The following is a 22411-nucleotide window of genomic DNA, read 5'->3' on the forward strand; positions in this document are numbered from 1 at the left end:
TAGTTTAGACAGAAACGCTGCCATTCGAGAATCGAGCCATCGAAATTCGGTTTCGCAGTCAGTTGCTAATTAATTCTGCATAGAAATGCTTCCTTTCGAAGTTTCGGTATTGTATGATCGGAGATGCTTCTGCTGTGACATCGCAAGACGTGAAGTGAGCCTCCAACTCTTGGCAAGCAAATGCCCCACCAGAGATCCGCCATATCTGTCTCAACCGGCCAATGTTGCCCACTACACCACCCTGCACACCGCCACCGCCATGGAGATCACACAATTCGTCGCCAGCCACCGCGAGGCTCTGCTAATCGGCGACTACAACACCTACCGCGCCCAGCTTTCGCGAGAGATCCTGGCAACTCGAAGAAGACTCGGCCGAGCCACGAATAAGAGAGAGAAGTTCGCGGTAAAGCCAGTCAGCGCGGAGGACATTGGCAGCAATTATGAGTTTGCACGGCTGGTACTGCTCACCTCAGAGCGAGCGTGGGCGCATGCGATGCACATCAAGACAACCCATACAGACGACGCCAGTGGGCGAGGCATTACAGGCACGACACGGAGCCATCTCATTTCCCGGCTAAGCAAAGCTGCGAAAATTGCTCGGAATTTCGTGGGATCGCTCAAGGACAGCGCTTCGAATGCAACAGAGCAGGATAGAATTATGGCCAGGGCATATTTGGCGACTCTGGCTGGGTCAGAGGAATTCGAGAAACACTCAGGCGGACACAAGTCCGATGAAGAGTTACAGAAAGGCTGGAAGTTGTGTCTGCGGCATTACTCGGAAGCACGAGTCATTTATGCTGCACTCCTGGAGAAGGAGAAGAAAGACGTGTACAGGACTATTCTGGCAGACACCGTGGACCCGACTATTCGATACGCGGCATATCAAGCACGCCTGTCACGAACGATAGCTATTTCCACTGTTGCGAAGCGCTATTTTCCTAAAGACGACCAAGAGCTGGTCACTGCTGTGGAGAAGCTCGATGCAAATGCACTGCAGGACACACCAGCACTCAAGTCAACGGATGAAGGCCAGACAGCACCACAGGAAGTTCCGAACAGCGTCTCCTGGCGCGGCCGCACCGCAAACATTGTGGACGCTTCCATCGGTCAGGCACTCGCGAGCGTGACTGCTGCCGAGCAAAGGCTACATTCATACTTGTCATCGAACCCAACAGCTTCCTCACGGGATCAGGCCAACGCTTATGACGACGTTCTCATCGCCTCTCAAGATGCTGCGGATGCGACAAAGCGAGCCATCGATGAGCTTGAAAAAGAGCGCGTTGAGGAGAGCGATGCGCGAATGCAGGACCTGCGTGTGACGAGCTTGTCAGTGAACTACGACCTCGTATCCTGGCGAGTTGGCCGGTATCGCATCCTCATCGGCAAAGACGATGGGCTGTCTTTCGGTGCACAACTCCAAAAGAAACCCCGACATGCGCGCAAGGATGGCAAGGAGCATCCAGACAAGGAAGAACCACGAGGACGGCAGCTTGCGCGACTCCGCGAGCGCGTTGTGCTTTATGATGCCATAATTCAAAGCATCAACTCAATCAAGGAGCTCCGCGGAGCTATGAGGGACGAGAGCTTTGTTGCCGAGCTGGATGGCAAGGCGAGCTATTTCCGTGCACTGAAGTGCCTCAACATCTCGTATTCACACTCGCTGCTTGATAACCATCTCAATGCTTTGGCGCTATTGAAAAGAGCTCAAGACTTGGTTGCAAAATTCGCTTCCTCGGCAGACGCTCAGCATAGCAGTGCGCCGCCAACATTGGATGTTCACGCTGCAGAAGCGTCTCGTCTGAAGACCCATGTCAACTCACTCGCTTCTCGTATGCATGCAATCGTGGAGATGCAGACGTTGGAAGCCAACTCAGCACTCGCAGTCAAGAAGAACATGACCTCGGCCGAGCCGGTTGTCGAACGCCTGAACGACTATCCTACGCCCGGCACACAGGTCGATTTGACCAACCTGGTGAGATATCCCCCGAGGATTGAGCCAGTACCTGTGAAACCATTGTTTCTGGATGTCGCCTTCAACTATATCGACTACCCTGGCAGAAAGGCGCAAGCTATCGTGGCAGAACAGGCTCCTGTGGCAAATAGCGCTCCGGAGGAACCCGTGCAGCAGCCACAAAAGAAAGGCTGGTTCAGCTTCGGACGATAGCGCCAGTTCATTGCGGCATCAGCGCGAAAGAAGCGAGCTCTGTTCATCGCTATATTCTCAATCTACCGCAATGCGATGTCAGCTGTGGAAAGTAGTCGATCATGGTGATAAAGTCTCGTGCGAACAAGGCCGCGGACGACTTTCGTGGCACCAGAAACCCAGTCCAATTTCCAAGCATGCAGTTTCTAGTGGCGCACGGCTTAAACGCCATACGCAGCAACGCGCGAACGCACCTGTGACTCAAACTTGCTCCTCGCTTTTGACGGATTGTATTCAATATTCCTGTGCCTCTGGCACTGCAGCGCGGAGTGCTTATACGAGTCCTGAATGTGCCTAACCGAGACCCATTTTTGGAGTGCCGGCAGCTCCTGCAACTTGGCAACCACACTTTTATGCACTCCGCATTCGCCTGTGTCCAGTGGCCAGAACACGTACCCTGTTTGTATTATGTCAACCGTCGACCATTCTGTTGGATTTGTTGCAGCTCACGCGACGCAGGCAGAAAAGAAAGTACAACATGTCAGCAATGCATAGAGGCTTGGGGTGGGCTAAATTGAGGCCTAGACTAGCTAGCGGCACAGCACACATGAACGCGCCCAGCCAAACACACTCCACGAGCGATTGACTTTATTGTTGCGGTACCTGTCCCGCAGCGCGCTTCTCGGGGACTATCTATCAGATCCGGACGCAGCTCCTGCAGGCCGATCCTAGGACCAAGCCGTTACGTGAGACATGCCGTCTTTGCCAAATCCTTCAGTAACCCACAGCAGGCCAGACCGGTCAATCGCCAGCTGCCGTACTGAATCCACGGATTCTAAATCACATGGTCCTCATCAATTGCACAACTCCACCTGGAAAGAATCAGATACAAGAAGCATGAACGGGGCCTAGCCAAAGGCCTTACAGTCCAGTACCTTGGCCAAGTGTTTTCACCTTATGGTCTGCAGAACCTCAACTCGACTTCCGGCCAGGTTCATGCAACATGATGCTGGTTGTCTTCACGCCTGACACGTGGTACGACATGACGCGACCATGGCCCAATCGCTTAGCCATGAGAGATTCATAGGCGTTCAGCCCTGATGTCTATGACTGGCAGAGATTGTAGATTGGACATGCGGCTGTGACACATTGGTCCAAACCTGCATCCAGAAACGATTCTCCCCAGTAATGCGGTATAGTAATGGACAAAGGAATGAAAGGTGCTCGAACAATCTGATTGGTATCCTGCGTGGCAAGCGAGCTGGACCAGCCCTCCACAGCGTCTCTATTTGGAGAAGCATGCACATGCACGCCACGTGCGGCCAATAAGCTACACTTCATCGGGCCTGGGTCCTCGCATCAACTTACTGTGCAGTCTTTTTGTGGCAGTCCTTACCCCTCTATTAAGCTCTTTTCAGCTGTCTGCCAAGGCTTTTCTGCACTTACGGCAAGCCACAAACACGGCCCGCAGGAGTTATACGACATTCCTATGACATATTTGGTATGGCTCTGAAAATAGTTGGTTATAGAGACGGTAGAGGGCTGCGAGCTTCGAATCTATGCTGCCGGTTGACGTGTAGGCTTAGGAGCATACCATGGTCAACGTGAATCAACTCTGGAGCGACCACGTTGGTTGGATGGGAACACACACTCACTTCCAATTATGATGCCTGGGCGCCGACAATGAGTCGCCGCAACCATTCACTCGCTGTCCCAAGTTCCGAGACATGCCGTGCTGAGGCTGACCGACATGCTTTCCGCGCCGTGGAAGAAGAAGAAGCTTATAGGACGGCTTGGGAATCCTCCGGTCTGGGATACAGCCGTGCCGCTCGCGTACATGAGCATGAATCGATCACCCACGAGCTCGCTGGCAGGCCATACCAAATACGAGCATGACTATGCCGTACTTCTGCTTCCAAGACCGCCACAGGCTTCAAAGGGAGAAACCGCCAAGTCGTGGATGCACTCTGTCATAGCGATGCACCCCAATCGACGCGATGCACACTGGAGGAAGAATATTGGAATGCTGCATGACAGGGCTAGGCCAGATCAATCCCACGGGCGGATTGTCTCGGTTCGTAGAACAATGTGAGAAGGCTGGTAGAAGACGATTCGGTCCAAAGCCCGCGGGATAGCTGGCACAAGGCTGAGTTGTGGAGGAGAGAGGTATATAGCGTCTGGGTGCTGGGTGAGATGTACCCTCTCTCCGATTAGCAGCACCTTTCAAGAGTCTCCCATCCAATCCTCGCCTCATCGCCATCTGCCTCGACCTCCTTGCTCCTCTCGCTTTGATACCACTATCGCTCGACATCAATCAACATGAAGTTCTTCTCCATCTTGGCCCTCGTTGGCCTCGTCGCCGCCAATGCCATCCCAAACAACTATGGCGAGTGCAAACCGAAGACAGTATACAAGGTACATCGATTCCCTACGACGGCCAATTGTTGATGAATGTAGCTAACAACGTCCGTCCATGCAGAACGTTTACAAGACGAAGACTGTCACCGACTACAAATACAAGACGAAATACGAAACTAAATACGTTCCGAAATATAAGACCGAAACGAAATACGTCACAAAAAAAGAGACTGTCACGAAGAAAGAAGTTGTCCCTACGACGATTACCAAAAAAGAAGTTGTCCCTACGACAATTACGAAGAAAGAGACGAAGGTGAGTGCAATCATGCAAAGGCATTCGCAATCCGCGAACACCTCTCTCAGACATGCTCGTACAGTCCACTGACTCTCTTTGATAGTACGAGACGAAGACCGAGTACAAGCCAACATACGTCACTAAGTACGAAACCAAGGTAAGTGCAGTCGCAACAAGGCAGTCCCAATTGGCAAAAGCTTCATCAGACCTGCTTGGAACCTCCACTGACTTTCTTACAGTATGTCACGAAATATGAGACGAAGGTGAGTGTAGTTGCGAGGCATTCGCAATTAGCGACAACTGCTCCCAGTCGTGCCGTGCTCTCCACTAATGTTTCTTAATAGTATGAGACAAAATATCAGACCAAGACAGAGACCAAGACCGAGTATAAACCAACATACGTCACTAAGTACGAGACAAAGGTAAGCGTAGTCGCGAAGAGAGGCATTCCCGATCCGCGAAAATATCTCTCAGACCTGCTCGGAGTTTCCACTGACTTTTCTTGATAGTATGAGACGAAGTATCAGACCAAGACAGAGACCAAGACAGAGCACAAGCCGACATATGTCACTAAGTACGAAACAAAGGTAAGTGTACCTTCCAAATTCGCGAAACTTCCCTCAGACATTTCTCGTACTCTCCACTGACTTTTCTTGATAGTACGAGACCAAGTATGTTCCCAAGTATCAGACAAAGACCGAGACTGTCACCAAGTGCAACAACGGATATGAACCACAGCCATACTAGACGTCGTCTCTTTTTACCTTCCTGCAGTGAAGGACAAGAGAAGGTCTTGTTGAGTTGGCTACGTGTACGTTGGACCTCTGTGAGGCCTTCGTGACGATGGCATTTCACGATGCGGATGACATGATGTGAGCGAGGAACGGTTCAAAACGGGTCGACGGGTTATGTTTATAATGACATTGGGATGGGCAATGATCTGATGACTTGAAATGATGTTGAAGAACAACATGATGTAATGACACTCCTTAGATGAACAGCAAAGCTTGATGCTTGCTTGCATGCACGGCAGAAAAGACATGTATCGAAAGATATAGTGAGGCGAGAAAGTACTCAGTTGACTTGTATTGAATCACCTCAGTACCTTGTCGTCTTCCTATTGACTGCGGACAGGGGTTCAGGCCCGGTCCGGTAGCGCCCGCCACGCGTCCGCGTCCGCCGCGACCTGATATCAACTTCTCGCACCGCTCTAACTCTTCTTCTTGGTCAAGCGATTCGCCACATCGCCTATTCATCACCACATACGGCTTTGCGTCCCTGACAACGTATGCGACATGCGTCGACACATACTCTTTGATCCGCGGTCACCTTAATTGGTAGTACTGCCATCGCAACTTCCCAAAGCGCCTCCAGCGCGCCCACGATGCGACTTACTCCGGTGCGCTCACAATGTGCCTGCCTACAGTGCGACTTCCTCTACCAACTCGAACCTGGCCCACTTCCACACACGATGCGACTTCCGCAAAGCTGTCGGGCAAGCCTCTGCTGCTTCACCAGTCACCCTACCGCTCTGTCTTCATCTCTTCAGTCTCAGTTTGGACTTTATTCGGCGCCGAATCTTCCTGGAACTTCTGCTGAGGCTACTTTTCCCTCACCTCCTGCCTCGCTACTCACTCTGCGATACCGGCAATGACAATCAAGCGGGATTCCGACGCCGCTTTCGGCGAGCCAAAGCCCCTGCTCGACAAGTGCAAGAAGGCTTTCAGGCGTGCTGAAGACATTGCCGACAAAGCTATGCCAGATGAGCTGTTTTGTCGAAGCCATGGAATATTCTCACAAATGAAGATATGAGGCTACCAAGTTCGGTGAGACAGATCGAGAATTCACCTCTGCCAGGTACCGATGGCCGAGATCCTGAAGTTCTGGGATCCAGACAACATGGACGAGAGTGCCCCTCCGGACAAGTATCCCGACTTCCTGCATCGCATCTTCCCGCCGGCGGCGGCAGTCAATCGCGCATTCTACGCTGCAGCAAGGGCGGAATTGCCACCTCTCCTCACCTTCACCACTGGCAAGCGGTACGTCGTCCCACCGCGCCGGCATGGCAGCGACAGAAGTTCCAGAACGTCTTGCCAGCAGCACTCCGGCGACCCTGGAGAAGTTCTTCCTCTCCTCGCCCCAAGACATGCAGAAGATTCGTCGGTTTGTTGTCCGCTGGGCAAAGTACACGGTACGAAACGACTCCAGTAAGACTGATCAAAAGTTCACCTCTTCCAGGTAGAAGTGCTGACCTTGCCTAGATCCGCCTCAACTCAGACAATCGTTCTACAATTTCAAGGTTCACTTGGAAGCGTTGGCAAAGATATTGCACCCGAAGTGTATCGTGGAGGTACACGAGGTGGCCGAACAGTGGCACGAAGATTTCTTCCTCGAGGAGATCGACGACAGCGATGCCCCTGGTCCTGAATTCGGCCACTGCACGAGTGATGTCGTGACAGGAGATTCCGACGACGATGCGAGCTATTCCGACGTCGAATGCCCAGAGAACATCTGCTCCTCGGCGAAGTCCATCCGCATCACACGTCGCGTTGATCAAACGGTAGCAGTGAAAGAGCTGGAAATTGGGAACTGGCGCGCAGGTTCGGCGGCGATCACTACCACATTCCTCGCATCTGGCGATTGGGACCAGTGAGTCAAAGTACAGAGCACGATTTCGCGTAAGTACTGCAATTGCATTCACATGACCATATGAACAGGGCGCTGACCAAGCCAAAGTCTTTGCGTCAACCACTGCCAAGCCCCGCCTGCACTTCGCTTTCTCTTCGCTTAACAACCTTGACTCCGACATCCACATCAACAACAACGGCCACATCGAATCGACACCGACAACATTCAATGAAGCAGCATCACGAATGCGCGATATCAGACCTGTCACCGTTCGACACGGCATCACTCGACGAGGTACCGCTCGACGAGTTGTCTCCAGCAAAACAGGAAACAGAACCGGTCGAAGAAGGGCGATACAAAGGATATGTGAAGGAGTTGGCAGACCTAGAGAAGGGATACGAGGTAGAGGGCACACCCAAGTCAGAGTTCATGCCTATCACGAAGGCAGCAAACGGTAGACGGCGTCGCTGAAACTGAGCGAGCGTAGTGGTTGCCACTTTGGGTCGCCGGCTTGACCTTACTTGCATCGGAATACATCGTACTGATCTCGTATCGACCTCGATCCGGTCGAAATTACTGATCGCTTCAGCTGCCGCGCTTTCTCACTCTTGCTGGACACACCTTCTCCCCTCCTTCCCCTCGCTCTGGCGCCATATGCTCCCCTGCCAGTTCACATTGTGTGGCCGCATGTGTACTCATACGTCCTTCGCCGCGCTTCTTCTTGTCTGCTGCCTATTATACCCCCGTATCAAAAGGCCCATGTGGCATCCGGTACACCTCACTTCCAAGCTGATTTACCCGTGACATTTTTTTCACTTGCAGCCGGAGATTGAGAAATAAGCCGCACGTTACCTCCAGCCTTCTCCTACAATCTACCTTCCAACACGCTGACACATCTTGATAGACAGAGTCGCATCAGAAGCCGGCCCCCCAATCGGGCATAGAAGCACCACAGGGCGGATCAACCCGCACTATTCGCGTGCCCGCTTGAGGTGAGTCGAGATGAGGAAGCAGCGGCGGCATCACGACTTGAGAAACACGCGCTTATTGTTGCAGCACATCGCGATTTCACGGCCATACTGCGCGCAACAAGAAGTGAAAGCACGTTAGCGCGTCGCAGGACACCACTGTCGCGATGCCACCTCGGCTAAAACTTGAACCACCAAGACGTCAAGAGCGTCGGTCCTTCCCTCGATACCCACCGTGCGCCTTCCTCCAGCGCAGCGCGCTCGTAACGCGATTGCCTGCCTCCACGGGCAACTCCCACGCGATGCGACTTCCGCGATGCTGTCCGGGGAGGACCTCTGCTTCAGCAGTCATTCTCCCTCTTCGCTTCCCTCGACAGGCGTTCTATCACCTCCTGCCTCACTACCTACTCTGCGATACCAGCAACGACGATGAAGCGAGATTCCGACGCCGCGTTTGGCGAGCCCGACCCGCTGCTCGACAAGTACAGGAAGGTGTTGAAGCGCGCTGAAGACATCGGGGACGAAGCGATGCCAGAGAAACTTTTCATGCAGTAGATGAGCACCCTTGATCATGAGTCGACAAAGTACGTTGACATCACGATACTCTGTGCTGTCAGGCTTGCCGGAGAAATGTCTGAAGCAGATGTCACTGCTATTGCTCGTCGATATTGGTACGACGACAGCGAGAGATTAGAACGCAATGCTCTCAGCAGATACCGCCAAAAGGCCCGCAGCACTCCAGCGATGGAGATTGTCCGCAGCTGGCTCGAGAGCACAGTACCCAAGCTCACGATCACGCAACCGACCAAGAAAACTCCCGTTCCACCACAGGAGATCTTCTTGGTCGGCACCTTGGCCGTATGCTCGAGGTTGGGTCGCTGCTGGCGGCGTTCGCTCTTCGACACGACAAGCTGGTCGGCAGCGGAGCTATCGCTCTCGTCGTCCACAACAACCCGCTTGTGTTTGTTGTCGCGGACATGGACGAACTGGGTTGGAGCAGGCTCTCTCTTTGTCGATTGCTGAGCAGTGGCCTTGGATTGTCTCTTCATCCTGGCAAGCTGATCGGCCGCCGACGCCGCATCGCTATCGTCGTCCACAATGACGATCTCCTGTGGTGGAACGGGAGTTTTTGGACGACGAGAGCGATAGCTCCGCTGCCGACCAGCTTGTCGTGTCGAAGAGCGAACGCCGCCAGCAGCGACCCAACCTCGAGCATACGGCCAAGGTGCCGACCAAGAAGGAGTCCACTCCAACCCAGCCCGTGCCTGTGCATAGCAACAAACATGACCCCATTGTCGTTGAGGGCGACAACGACGGCACGAGCAACGATGCATCTGCAGGCGACCGCTTGCTTCCCATGTCAAAGAGAGAGCGGCGAAACGGCATGCCGCAATTCCAAAGGACAACATTTTCGACAAAGACAGACCCGAGAAGAACAACCTGGCCTGTCCATTGATGGTCATGAACGACGACAAGAACGTCCTCTGCTTAGCAGACTTTCCAGATGAAGACGCTCTCTGTGAGCACCTCTACGAGCAGCACGACGTGACGTATAACCCTTACGACGCGGAATTCTTCGATTTATTCACCAGGCAGGCCGCATTGACCCTCGGGATGCCACTCACCCGTGGGCAGCTCATGGAGTACAAAGATATCTATGCCACACAGGGCATTACGGCTGTCATGACTGAGCTGAGAAGCCCGCTGCCTATGCCGACAACAATCAAGGCGACAGGGTCACACAGCAGTTTGGGCGACGCAGATCGTATGCTTGCCGCCACACAGCTCTTCTATGATACAACATGGCGAGCGAAAGTCCTCTTACCGGAGATGCACATAATACTGGTGCAATTCGAGCCGAAGCTTGAGGACATCGAACCGACCGACCTTCTTCGACATTTTGAACAGGTCTTTCACTCAACGCACTGTTTGTTGATCGTCAGATCTAATGACGAAGCCTGAGTTCTACCGAAGGCCGGTTGAGTTCCAAGGCTGCAAGCGACCAGAGATGGATGCAAAGGCCGGCGTTGTGCTTGGTGAGCGACGCTCTGTGGATATTTTCATGTCCTAGCTCTGCACCGAGTTGCTTCTTGAACGCTGCTCGTTGTTCGCGCTGTATGCAATACAGAGGTCAGGGATCCACAGAGCGATGCACGCGATTTGCTTGCATCTCTGCATACATGCATCTTTGGAAGCGCAGCAGTCTGGGGATAGACGACGAGGTAATAACATCTGATCTCTAGAGATGACGAAAACATGTCCTTCGTCGCTCTGCTTCAATCGTTACTTTGCTGCTGCTTGATATTCGGGTTATATGCAATAGAGAGATTGCGGATACTCAGAGGGATGCAAAGGGGCCGGTACCCTCAATTCCGATGGATTGGAGAGCCACCAGATGAGCATCAGCGTAGGGACGGGGACACGCTGGATTTCCGGAGAAAATGGAATAAGCTCCATGGTTTCTCATTCACTGAAGCTATCGAAGCTATCGGATTAGAATCAGCGCAGGGGCGGAGACACGCTGGATTTCCGGAGAAAATGGATCAAGTGCTATTTTCTCCGATTGACCGAAGCTATCGAAGCCACCAGATGAGCATCAGCGCAAGGACAGAAAAACGCCGCATTTCCGGAGAAAACGGAACATGGCCCACTCTCTCTGATTCCACGAAGCCATCGAAGCCACCGGATAAGCATCAGCGCAGGGGCGGAGACACGATGGAATCCCGGAGAAAATGGAACAAGCTTCGTCCTCTCTGGTTCACCCAAGCCATCGAAGCCATCAGATATCCTGATATCTTGCACTCGATGTGCATCATGAAAGTGTTATGTGCGGGCTGAGCAATGGCACAACAATTTCTTCCTTGAGGAGAACGACAATTAAAGCAGCTTGGGCCAATCATCATGGGTGAGCCACTCTTCAACGAATTTCACGCTCAGATGTTGCGATCACTCATGGAGCGCCTGCCGAGAGCTGGTTTCCCGATTGTTACGTTGGACTCTCAGGCTCGCCAGCATCCCGTCTTGTTCAATCCCGCCGACGACTACTTCTACGGTGGCAAAGTCAAGACTGTCCTCGAGCCTCACAACGAGAAGTTCGCTCTGCCAGATGGATACCACGATGCCTACGCTCGAGCTCTTGGAGCTGATCCTGAAACCCTCCGTCCCCAGCTTACCGATGTGATGGAGCGTATGATGTTTTGCAAAGTCAAAGGAGACTTCACACGTGCACCCGCTACGAAGTCCAAAGCGAACCCAGCTCTCGTCGCCAAGGTCATGCAAGTCATCACTGAAGCTCTGCATCCTGTCTACGGCGACAAGATGGAAGAACCGGTCAGTATCCTCGTGCCGTGGCGCCGTCAGTTTGAGCTGTACGAGGAGAAGACGAGCAACCTCGTCGCTGATGGCAAGTTCACACGTCAGCAGTTGCCGTCCCTGTGAACCACTGACAACGCGATTGGAAGTGAGGTCGACCATTTGCTGGCTGACATCACCTTCTCCCGTTGGACCAAGGAGGATATGGGCCATATGAAGGACAACCGCCGCAACTGTGTGCTTCTGACCCGTGGTATCAAGGCTATTTGGGTCTTCGTCGGCGAATTTGAGAAGCTCTCGTACGGCCGCCTGGAGGGGAAGACGCCATACGAGGTCGGTACTGGCAGTGTTGCCATCGCTCAGTACAGTTCCCACGCTTCGCAGGAAGACCAGTGTCGACCCGCCAAGCGATTTCGACATTCTCGATTCTCCGCGAGACCTTCTGATCGACATCGAGCGCGAGGCCCTCGAGCGTGAACCAGACCGAGAGTGGCGTGCAGGACGAGGGTACTACTGTCTTGGCCAATCTCAGCGACGAAGCGAAGGCTCGCATCCTCGCCATCATCGACGTGAAGGTCACCAGAACGCTCGCTGAAGCGCAGACTGATAAGGACAAGCACATGATCTGCAACGAATACAATGAGATCGGCCACAGAGCCTCGAATTACGCGAAGGAGCGTAGCACCGCTCGTGTCCAGTGCCGCCGCTGCCTACTGTACGGCCACTACAAGTCTGACTGTGGCCCAGATGCCTACGTCGTCGAGCCTCCTGAGCTTGAAGACAACGGAGGATGAGAGCAGGTACGCCCGACTCACTGGAAATAAATTTATCGAACTTCGCTCCGCCCATTACCGACCTCGCACAGGTGCTGTGCTGGTTCAACTAGTGGCACCGACGATCGTGTGCGTCTTGGAACGGATCGTCACGGCCGCGATGCCCGCAGATTTCCCCCGACTCGCCACCGATCATGGCAGAAGACTCCGACGACGACCCAAGCCATTCCGACGACGAACGCCCAGAGAACATTTGCTCCTCTGCAAAGTTTATCCGCAGTTTCTGTGCGCGAAGCACACCACGGCTTTGTATGCTGTGCATGAAGACAACTTGCCAACTGCTCGGTGCCATGTTTTCCCCTTTCTCGTGTGCCTGGTGTAGTGCTCGCTGGAGTTCATCGCGGCTCTTCACCACACTTAGCCAGCGTTATTGTCTAATCCAAGGCATCGAACTTCTCGGCGACAGTAGCGCACTCGGCGCAGTTTTCGGCGTCGGTGCCTCTTCTGACACATGACAAGCAGACTCGACTCTTTTCCAAATTCAGCACGTGGTTGGTAAGAGCCTCGAGCTTCTGCTCTGCAGGCACGGAAACGGGGTATGGGAAATGTTCATCGCTGTCCGCCAGCGAGCACGAGCGGATGGCCTGACACAGCTCAGCAAACGTGAAGTGACCGGTCGCATCAATGCGTTGATTTGCGAGTTGCGGAAGCATGGAGACCGCTGACTTGTGTAAGCAGTCGCAGGATACCCCATTTACGGTGTGCTGACCAGCGCGCCCGAAGTGCTTGAACAGCCTGTCTCTCAGCTCGTAAATGGAAGAGGTTATCTGCTTGTATGCTCTATTGGACTCTCTCTTGATGACTCCTGCGTCACATCGGCGCAGCTCACAAAGACGTGAAGTGTGGCTCGTGCTCAACCTCCGGCTGCTGGCACGTCTTGAAGATTCCTGGCACTCCCTACGGTGCCTCCCATCACTGGCCGGTGTAGTGTTTCCGGAGCGCTTCGTGGATCCGAACGCGGAGATCACGGTCACGCGTGTGGAGCGCGACACCAATGTGTGTCTTGCTGAACTGCATTTCATCTGCGTTGAGTCTGGAGACCAGCAGTCGGAGATGTGGTAGGAGGGCGGCCTCTACGCCGAGGAACTCGATCGCCAGAGTCAAGTTGAGAAGCTCTTGTGGCGCGAGCTGTTGAGGCAGGAGATGGTGCTGGTTGTGCAGCAGAGCAGCGAGATACTTGAAGGTGTCGGCGTCGATATCGGTTGTGGCCATCGAGAGTAGATACGGCTTGCTGGCGCCCTCCTTTTGAGCACCTGCGTAGCGCTCGCCTTCAAGAAACCGGCCCACTACGAACGTCAGCCCACTCGAAACTCTTGTGGTCAATGTAGACTTACGCAAAAGTGTTTTCAGCGGCTTTACGGAGGATGCATTTGTCCTGCACTTGGATCGCGAGGTCGCCGTCGTGAGTAATTGGTCACTTCCATCATGGTGGCAGGTGGTTGTTGTTAGAAGAGGGGGTTCCGCGAGGTGGAGGAAGAGGTGGTGAAGTGCGATGTAAGCGAGGAAGGAAATTTACACACCCGTGAGAGGCGTAGCACCCAAAGTGTGGCGAGAGTGCTCTAATGATCGTAGTATCTCTGCCGCATGGAGCCATTTTGAGGCACTCAGTATCGAAAAGCGAGGCAAGCGCGAGCCTAGGGTACGACGAGAGACCATCAAGTGTGGATGTCTCTCCGTATCGAACTTGCTGTCTGCAAGCGGTCCCTGAATGGATCATAGACTTGACCTTAACATTGATGTCAGCAAAATCAGCGGCAAGCGCGAGACTGGCCATCTGTGTGATAAATCGGTCGGCTGTATTCTCCTCGGTCACTGCGAGATCGAGACCAAGACTCGCAACAAGGCGAGACAGAACTGCATCACCAACGAAGACAACGAGGGCTTCTGCACAGACCAGAAGACTGAGACCCCACAAGGCTGCCGTCTGTCGCTGCAGGACGAGACACTCGCGAGCTTGGCTTGGAAGCCGCCGAAGAAGGTCGAGCCGATCGATAGCGAGTCGGGAGCGATCTGAGGGTACCCAGACTGTAAGAAATTCTTTGAAGATGCACATGAGCGTTGTTGGCACTGGTTTCACGACCACAGCGCCTGTGCGAAGACGGCAATGGACCAGACGAATTTCGACAAATTTGGTTGCCAGTGTTTCGATTATTACCTGGCAGGTAGAGCAGAAGAAGGGTGAGGGATCATTATTAATACGAGATGTGGTGGATTGTGGCCGTCAAATCCGCAGAAGCGAGACGTTCGCTCGTTTTTGAAGACCGAGTGCCTCAGATTAGTTGCACAGGGCAGAGATAACAGGAGTAAGACGTAGACAAAGTTTCTAGGTAGAGGACGCAGCGATTCCTGTCCCTGCTTTGCTTTCCACAATTGGCGAGGCAGCCTCGCCGCTGATTGTTGCGACATGAAGTCTGGATCTCGGCATGACCGAATAGAACGCAGCCAACTGATCGACGTTACCGATTGTGCTGACCCACACATTGAACTTGAGTCGTTGTCTAAACTCGTGAGGGGGACGCCCACGTGATCAAGCCTTAGATAGCTGTTTGCTGCGCTGCTCTGCCACTTCGCTAGGCTAAGAAGCAGGGTTCATGTGCGTTCGCAGGGAGGGAGCCGGTTTGTTGGGGACTGCGTATGGTCAACGGGTCCGTACTGCGGACAGTCGCTCGCTGCATTTCTCTGGGTGTAGCCATCTTTGAGAGCAGAGAAGAACAATCTTCGCAGAGAGAGGCGGGCTTTGTGGGTCATTCCTTCTTGTCCAGCAACTCGTAGACGAAGCTCTGGTCCAGTTCATTCTGGATTGGAGGCAGCGCAAAGACACGCACCATCGGAGCCTTGGAGCGCTCGAGCATGGAGCAGCACATGCATGGCTAGTCTCTCGAGTCTCGATCGCTAATCACGATCATTGAAGTTGGACCCATCCTTAACTAGCAGGAGTACGGAATGATCTCCGCTCTGTCCCAAACCTTCCATCCGGGTGGAGCTCCTTGCGGTTATATCGGCCTTCCAGTGTACGCGGTAGCTGAAATCGTGCTTCTCCGTCTACATGTTGCGTTTTTTGGTTCGTACGGAGTCCGGATGCCCCGGCGGTCGAGACTATATCAAGGCTGCGGTGCCTCGAGAGGGTTTCCCAGACCGATATACATCTCCGACTAGCGGTTAAAGCCTGGCGGCGTACTTTCTTCTAATGTGTCGTGCGGCATGCCCTTTCGTGGATCATGTGTTTGTAGAAAAGGGGGATGCATGTTCAAGATCGCTCGAGCTAAAGTATCTGCCTTGGGGTTGTGCATGTGTCTGTTGATATGGTGCGCCGTTGAACCTGTATATGGAGCGGTGACCTCTTGAAGATATGTGATGGAAGAAGTGTGTTGAAAGTCGCGGCTTCCCATGCAAAAAGTTGCTAGCGCCAACGCCCGCCAAGCGCGACCTCACTTTCTTCTTCCTTCATCCCATCTTGACATGAACATCCACACCAATATTGCGACATTTGCCACCGACCGCCGAAAACATGGCGACCGCCGCCGAACGTGCGCTCAATGTCGCGGAGCTACTCGAGCGGATCTTGCTGTCGCTGCCGATGAAAGACATCCTTCTCTACCAACGTGTCTCGAAGTTCTGGAAGGAGCTGGTTAAGAACTCACCAAGACTTCAGCAGGCGCTCTTCTACCGACCAGATTATGACACGGAGACTTGGACGGCAATAGATTTCAATGACCTCCAGTACTCCGACGGTGAAGCACGCATCATCGAGGCCATCTCTCCACAAGCCAAACAAAATGTAACTGGGGAAGACTGGCACCACCAATTCGTCAAAGGTCGCTTCAATGAGCTACTCCTCGACTACCGACCCAAGGAGTATTTTGGCCTTGTAGATTATGGATGCTACAAGTTTCTGCTCCCTTTGCACTACTCCTCGAGTTGGAGCACTTCCGCGTCGGACTCAGACCAGGATGAGGACGAAGATGAAGGCTGGACATCGACGGAAATGGCCAAGAAATCAAGCAGCCCAGAAGCCGAAAGCTTCAGGCCATTTTGGTGCGATATGCATCTTTCTCAGCCGCCCAGCACTGTGATCGTGTTTCCAAACCGTTTCAGCGCGGATGGCGAGTTCGACTGTGGTCAGTGGGGCGAATGCAAAAATATCGAAGGTATCACGGCCGGAAAGCTGGTTGATACCATGCGCGAGAAATATGGGTACGCCGATTTCGAGGTCTTGGCCGATTTGGGCTGGGACTCTGAGTTGCGGATTGACGATCCGCTCAGCGCGACGGAAGATGAAAGCCTTCTAAAAGAAGGCATTGAATGTTTTAAGAAGCTGGAAGCGCTCACGGGCAGCCAGTCGGACGCATTAGCCTTGTGCAAGCAGATGGGTAGCAATCTTTGGATGATGAAGTACGGCGACGAGTTCGACAAACTCGTGAAGTATGGCCTGCTGAACGATATTAAGGCCGACACAGACGTTGAATACTTCCTGATAGAGAAAGAGCACCTGCCAGACTGCGAGAACGTCAAATGTGAGGGGTGCTCGGCGTTGTACTTCGCCTTCAAGAACAAAGGCCCAGAAGGCGTAACGGAGGAGGTGGAAGAGCAGTCCTGAGAAGCGGACCCGCGGTCTCCGGGGTTTGAACGCATCGCGCGATGGCAAGAGCGTCCGATTGGTGCGATGTACAGCTTGCTTGCGCTGCAAAGGTGGCTGATATGACTTGAGAGTGCGCGTCAAATGGCATCAGTGGAATGCCAGCGCATAGAAGCAATCAGAAGATGACGACCAAGTATGCGAGTTGCTTCTTAATCAACTGTCCCTACTAGCAGTGGTGTTGCTCGTGTTTGCTATGCACTGTAGCATGTGCAGTAGCACCTTCACCAACACCGCTGAGGAAATGGACACTGGATCGACTTTCGAAGACAGCCGACTAGCGATAGTCCATACAGGTACAGATCTATTTCTTCATCTGGGCTCGTTTCTTGTCTTTGGTGCAAGGTGCACGTCGAAACACATGGATGCATCAAAGCTTCCAAGTGGTGACGTCTTCTAGACGTGCTGCAGGCGTTGACCCCGACATCCAGTGTTTGGAAAGCTATTACAACGAGGATCGTATGTATGTCCAACAATGGAGTCGAACGTTCCGCAAGATGACAAGCCACAACGAAAAGGCCTGTATCGGGTCACGATCTTGGCCTATCGGAAAGATGGCATGTCCGAAGAAGAATTCCACAGGCATTGGACGAATAGTCACGCTCCAAAAGTCAGCGAACATTTACGGAAGCATGGAATAGTTGGCTATACTCAAGTACTTTAGGCTCCCGTGTAAACTGAATTATTTGCAGTTGCTGATCCTTTCCAGTACCACACTCCGTCATGGCTTCGAGCAGAAGCAAGAAGCCAACTTCCAACGCTGGGCGATTTTACTCTCGAGAACGTCGTGGACTACGACGGCTTCGTTGAGCTTCGGATGCCAGAGCTGAGTTGTTTTGAGAACGCCATGGATGGTCCGTCTTCCTTAGCAATTTGTGACTTGCCGCTGACACTCTCGGCCAATCTGTAGATCCATACTACGCGGAGGTGGTTGCGCCAGATGAGAAGTCGTTCTGGAAATTCGCCACTTCTAAGATCACCGTTGGCTGGGAAGAGACCTATATCGACGCGTCCAAGGGCGGTGAAATAGCCGCTGTTGTCAAAGGCCAGAGCGGACACGATGCAGAATTGAACCAAGAATCGTAAAAATATGAGTAGCGTTTATATGAATGAGAACGAAGTCCCTCTGTTACTCATTCGTCCCGGCAACAATGCACCAGCTTCACACATCCTTCTAATCACATTTGGTGTATCCGTCTTCTTCTTCCTCGCCACAACTCTCAACTTCACATAACTCAACCACCTCGTCCCATCCTCTTTCCGCTCAATACTATCATTCAAAACATCACACACCCACTTCACAATCTCATCCCTCCTCTCCCCTTCCACCGGCTCAATAACATCCAAAAACTCCCTCCCGAGTTTCCTCACCCACCCCTCCAAACTCCCATCATGCCTCGAAACTTTACTCGGTTCATGATGCGTCCTACACTCCAAAACATCAAACCCCACAGCCTCCAACGCTTCTCGCATCCACTCCGCACTCGGACAAAACCAAGGATTCGCATCCCTCCGCTCATCAGACGAAACACCATAGATCGCCATCGCAGCTGTCAACGCCGTAATCGCTTCTGGAACTGTCCCTGCAGCTCCACATTCAAACACCAATTTACCTCCAGGTTTCAAAAGTCGATATACATTCTCAAACAAAATCGTTCGATTCTCTGGAATGCGTAATAGTCGATGTAATGTCGATTTACTGAATACCCAGTCCCACGCGCCCTCCCATCGAATCAGGTACCCTGGCGTCTGCTCCAGTTTCGATAAATCGTGTTCAACAAACGTTAAATTCCCATACGGTGATTTGTAATTCGCATGTTCGATTGTTGCTGAGGCATCGTCGAGGCCTACGACAAGGCCGTTGGGGACTTTGTTCGCCAGAGCGATCGTGACTGAACCATCTCCGCATCCGATATCGAGAATTGTATCTGTGGGTTGTGGATTCATGAGATCGATTACTGGGCCTGCGAGTCCAGAGACATGTGTGAGGTCTTTTGAGTAGTATTTTGAGTTCCAGCGAGTTTTTCGTCTTTGTTTTGCGGCTGCTGCTGCGGCGTCGTCTCGGACTTTTTGGGCTGCTTGTTCATCGGCTGTAGATGTATCAGTATTGGTTCGGCGATGTGCTTTCCAACAGAGTATACAAGACAATAGTCTCCAGTTGCGATTCGGTAGTGTGTTTGTGAAGATGAACAAGTATTGAGCAGGGTCCGCTGTACTCAACTTACTCATAATTCGATTACGAAACGAATCCCATCTTGGAGGGTACTCGGCCAATCTCCTCCGGTTTGTCCTATCGTACTCATCGGAAGTGGGCGGTGAGGGTAGTGCTTCGAAATGCCATTCGCCAAGAGGGTGCTTCTCGTCGTTGTAGTGAAACGACATCGCACGTTCAGCGAGACTCATCTTCTCCACACACGAACGCTTCTGCAGTGGGATCGTGGGAAAGAGCGCGAAAGTGGGGTGCAGCTTTCAAGATGAACTGCATTATGAAGTCTGCACAAAAGAGTTTGTCAGGCTACGATATCCTTGTACATATCCCTGGCAGGAGGAGGTTTGGAGATTGGGGTCCGTGGGGAGTTTATTGATAGCTTCACAAGTGACGCATGTCAATTTGTACCTTCCACTTGTCCCGTTGCACAAGTACCGCGAATACAAAGTGCGAACGGAAGACAGCCAAAGTCACTCGCCGGTTGAACCGCGAAAGTATTGGGATCCTCATATCGCGGCTCAAACCTCATCGATCAACTTCACTCATGTCTGCGCTTCTTGTACCATTCTAGCAATCGGTTCCCTGCTTTGATAAGATAATAGTCGCCATACACCAGCCCGTGATCATAGCTGCGTTCGTCGCCAGCACGAGGATTGTTGTTCGCTGTAGCATGCATGAGGATAGCTTCGAATCCTCGGGAGATGTTGGTATTGGCTGGCGTTGACACATCTCTTGCAGCACCCAGATCGGCCTCCGGATTCTGCTTATCTATGTCGGAATAAGATATGCTTCCCGCCAAGCTGAGGTTGATAGTGTCGCGCAATAGCTGAACCGCACTTTCACGATAATCGCGCTTGCAATTTGCTTGCCGCTCGTCGATTGCATCCTGTAACAACAGTAGACCACAGGCTGCGATAGCTGCAGCGCTCGTATCCCTGGGCGTCACTCCAGCCTCGGGCTCTGGCACGCTGAAATCCCAGAATGGCACACCATCTTCCGGCAGATGATCCAGGAACCAATTCGCCACCAGCTCAGTTGCATCGAGATATTTGCGTTCACCAGTGATCTCATACATCTCAGCGAATCCATGAATGGCCCATGCTTGACCTCTGGCCCAAGTACTGTTGTCGGCGAGGCCCTGCGCAGTCCGACAAAGATAGACTTCCCCAGTCATGGCGCTGTAGTCGCACACATGGTATGTCGAACCATCAGGTCGGATGTGGTGTGCCAAGCTCTTGTCTGCATGACTGATGGCGATGTCCAGCAAAGTCTGGTTGCTGGAGTAATGGCTTGCTGCTCGAGCGAGCAAGGGAAGATTCATCATGTTGTCAATAATGACGAGGACTGAGTCAGCATGAGAAGCATTCTGACTAACAGAACTGTTTCTGTTATCCCATGATCTGATCACGCCTGCGCCTGTCACGAAACGGGAGGCCAGGTTTCCAGCCATCTGTGCGAGTACCGGTCGCCATTTTGTCTCATTGTTGTACTCTAGCGCCGATTCGAAAGGGAACGCCAGGAAGCCAATGTCATGAGTGTTGGTCAAGTTCCGGTTAGTGATTAGAGGATCAGTCCACGCTTGAGCCATGGCCAACCATGTATGTAGATCTGGCCCGTTGCCGTGATGGCGACCATGTCGTGGCTGTAGGGACCTTTTCCGACGGTACAGTTGCCACAGACTATCAGGGAAGAAGCCAGCAGTCCAGCCGGAGGCAGACGTGTCGATGTATGTACCAGGTTCGTGGTCTGGGTCATCGGCCAGTGCAGGAGTGTTGTTGTGCGCTCCATAGGTATACATAGGCCAGCCAATGGCACCCTCCGCGGGAGCGCCTTTCAAGGCTGTTCGCCAAATTCTAGCTTCAATGTTCTCATCGTATAACGGCGCATCAGGTTTCGAACGTGGTGGAAGGGCAGTTACGCTGCACGGGAGAATAAGCGACGTCCAGAATGACAGCAGCATCGTGTTCACAGGCTGTACAACAATGATTGTCGACTCAGTGATGCACCATCCAGCCATATATCTTCGTCTTCGCACTGAGCTGTACCGAAAGGATGTCCATTGAGCTGTGCTGTATGCCGATCTTCGGCTCCACCTTTTGCGGAGAAATCGTTTGCTGGCCGTCACAACTGTTCCACCGGCTGGTGTGCACGCCTGCTTCTTCTTCCCTTGGCTGTGAGTATGGCAGCACAATGGGAGGGCGAGTCGATATCGTCAATGGCAGGAGCAGGATCGTATTCGCGCAGGCCGCGAACACATCTGACATTCGTGCAAAGCCACCTTTCCTCTATGGCTTTGTACATAAATTCACAGATGCCGAAATTCTGTGTAATCACGCCTTCTGGGTCACCGGTCATCTGTTTGTTCATATAAACGATGGCATGACCGCCCTTGGGGTCGAGAACAGTGGCCATGTCCAAGAGTCGGTACCTGTAAGTGGGCAGGCGATCGAAGATCTTCTTCCATGAGTCCAACCACTCGGACAAGGTTACGAGTCGTTCTGGGTCGTTCAGACCTGGAAGGTCTTGTCGGAAAGCATGGTCTAATGCTATTCGGATGTGCTTTGACATGCACTGCCATTCCGCATCGTTGGGATCCAGGCGCCGTTCATTGAGTGCATTCAGGAAGCCAGCACATATGCTTTCCAGGTGGGCGACGATTTCTACGGGAGGTTCTGCGATGCTTCCCATAGTTTCGACGAGCCCAATGATGATGAGAAATCACTGTTTGCTTGATGGTGAGCTGCGGCCAGGCGAGCATGCTACGTGAAATGCTTTCCCCCAGATGCCTGTATACAGCGGGCGATAGACTCATGCTGAACTCGTCCGCGGATCATCCGCAGCAGCTCCGTGCCGTGCTTATCAGCCTGCCCGTCCGAGCAACGGCGCTGATAGAGCTTATGGTCTTGCATTCTGTGCTGTATTCGTTTCGCATCGAAGGGCAGCATTTCACAAAGTCGTTTGGTGGACAAGGTGACAAGCAATGGAAAGTCGTACGCGCCGTCTCATGGGGCCGGCGCCGGCAAGCAGAT

At 52.8% G+C, this 22411-nt stretch overlaps 11 protein-coding genes across 11 annotated transcripts; 7 read left to right on the forward strand and 4 right to left on the reverse strand.

Annotated features, from left to right (window-relative positions):
• Positions 1-259: 259 nt before the first annotated feature.
• CKM354_000034600 (signal recognition particle subunit SRP68) lies at positions 260-2164 on the forward strand (the record flags this gene model as incomplete). Its single annotated transcript, XM_044795432.1, has 1 exon — positions 260-2164. The coding sequence occupies one exon, from the start codon at positions 260-262 to the stop codon at positions 2162-2164; it is 1905 nt and encodes a 634-aa protein (XP_044651367.1).
• A 2298-nt stretch (positions 2165-4462) lies between these two features.
• CKM354_000034700 (uncharacterized protein) lies at positions 4463-5543 on the forward strand (the record flags this gene model as incomplete). Its single annotated transcript, XM_044795433.1, has 6 exons — positions 4463-4558; positions 4623-4814; positions 4900-4953; positions 5141-5218; positions 5306-5383; positions 5457-5543. 6 exons carry the CDS (start codon positions 4463-4465, stop codon positions 5541-5543), a joined length of 585 nt encoding a protein of 194 aa, XP_044651368.1.
• Positions 5544-6659: 1116 nt separating this feature from the next.
• Positions 6660-7449, forward strand: CKM354_000034800 (uncharacterized protein; the record flags this gene model as incomplete). The annotated part of the gene is made up of 3 exons (XM_044795434.1): positions 6660-6835; positions 6897-7003; positions 7058-7449. 3 exons carry the CDS (start codon positions 6660-6662, stop codon positions 7447-7449), a joined length of 675 nt encoding a protein of 224 aa, XP_044651369.1.
• A 1372-nt stretch (positions 7450-8821) lies between these two features.
• CKM354_000034900 (uncharacterized protein) lies at positions 8822-10354 on the forward strand (the record flags this gene model as incomplete). The annotated part of the gene is made up of 3 exons (XM_044795435.1): positions 8822-8943; positions 9010-9250; positions 9794-10354. The coding sequence occupies 3 exons, from the start codon at positions 8822-8824 to the stop codon at positions 10352-10354; spliced, it is 924 nt and encodes a 307-aa protein (XP_044651370.1).
• A 939-nt stretch (positions 10355-11293) lies between these two features.
• On the forward strand, positions 11294-12181 carry CKM354_000035000 (uncharacterized protein; the record flags this gene model as incomplete). The annotated part of the gene is made up of 2 exons (XM_044795436.1): positions 11294-11799; positions 11854-12181. 2 exons carry the CDS (start codon positions 11294-11296, stop codon positions 12179-12181), a joined length of 834 nt encoding a protein of 277 aa, XP_044651371.1.
• Positions 12182-13449: 1268 nt separating this feature from the next.
• CKM354_000035100 (uncharacterized protein) lies at positions 13450-13749 on the reverse strand (the record flags this gene model as incomplete). The annotated part of the gene is made up of 1 exon (XM_044795437.1): positions 13450-13749. One exon carries the CDS (start codon positions 13747-13749, stop codon positions 13450-13452), a length of 300 nt encoding a protein of 99 aa, XP_044651372.1.
• Positions 13750-16045: 2296 nt separating this feature from the next.
• CKM354_000035200 (uncharacterized protein) lies at positions 16046-17134 on the forward strand (the record flags this gene model as incomplete). Its single annotated transcript, XM_044795438.1, has 1 exon — positions 16046-17134. One exon carries the CDS (start codon positions 16046-16048, stop codon positions 17132-17134), a length of 1089 nt encoding a protein of 362 aa, XP_044651373.1.
• A 514-nt stretch (positions 17135-17648) lies between these two features.
• Positions 17649-18259, forward strand: CKM354_000035300 (uncharacterized protein; the record flags this gene model as incomplete). The annotated part of the gene is made up of 3 exons (XM_044795439.1): positions 17649-17828; positions 17883-18027; positions 18084-18259. The coding sequence occupies 3 exons, from the start codon at positions 17649-17651 to the stop codon at positions 18257-18259; spliced, it is 501 nt and encodes a 166-aa protein (XP_044651374.1).
• Positions 18260-18274: 15 nt separating this feature from the next.
• CKM354_000035400 (uncharacterized protein) lies at positions 18275-19576 on the reverse strand (the record flags this gene model as incomplete). The annotated part of the gene is made up of 2 exons (XM_044795440.1): positions 18275-19263; positions 19399-19576. 2 exons carry the CDS (start codon positions 19574-19576, stop codon positions 18275-18277), a joined length of 1167 nt encoding a protein of 388 aa, XP_044651375.1.
• A 344-nt stretch (positions 19577-19920) lies between these two features.
• On the reverse strand, positions 19921-21342 carry CKM354_000035500 (uncharacterized protein; the record flags this gene model as incomplete). Its single annotated transcript, XM_044795441.1, has 1 exon — positions 19921-21342. One exon carries the CDS (start codon positions 21340-21342, stop codon positions 19921-19923), a length of 1422 nt encoding a protein of 473 aa, XP_044651376.1.
• Positions 21343-21503: 161 nt separating this feature from the next.
• CKM354_000035600 (uncharacterized protein) lies at positions 21504-22070 on the reverse strand (the record flags this gene model as incomplete). Its single annotated transcript, XM_044795442.1, has 1 exon — positions 21504-22070. One exon carries the CDS (start codon positions 22068-22070, stop codon positions 21504-21506), a length of 567 nt encoding a protein of 188 aa, XP_044651377.1.
• Between the last annotated feature and the right edge of the window lie 341 nt (positions 22071-22411).

This window comes from Cercospora kikuchii, assembly GCF_019650295.1.
Source record: "Cercospora kikuchii DNA, contig_00001, whole genome shotgun sequence".
Taxonomy (NCBI): Eukaryota; Fungi; Ascomycota; class Dothideomycetes; order Mycosphaerellales; family Mycosphaerellaceae; genus Cercospora; species Cercospora kikuchii.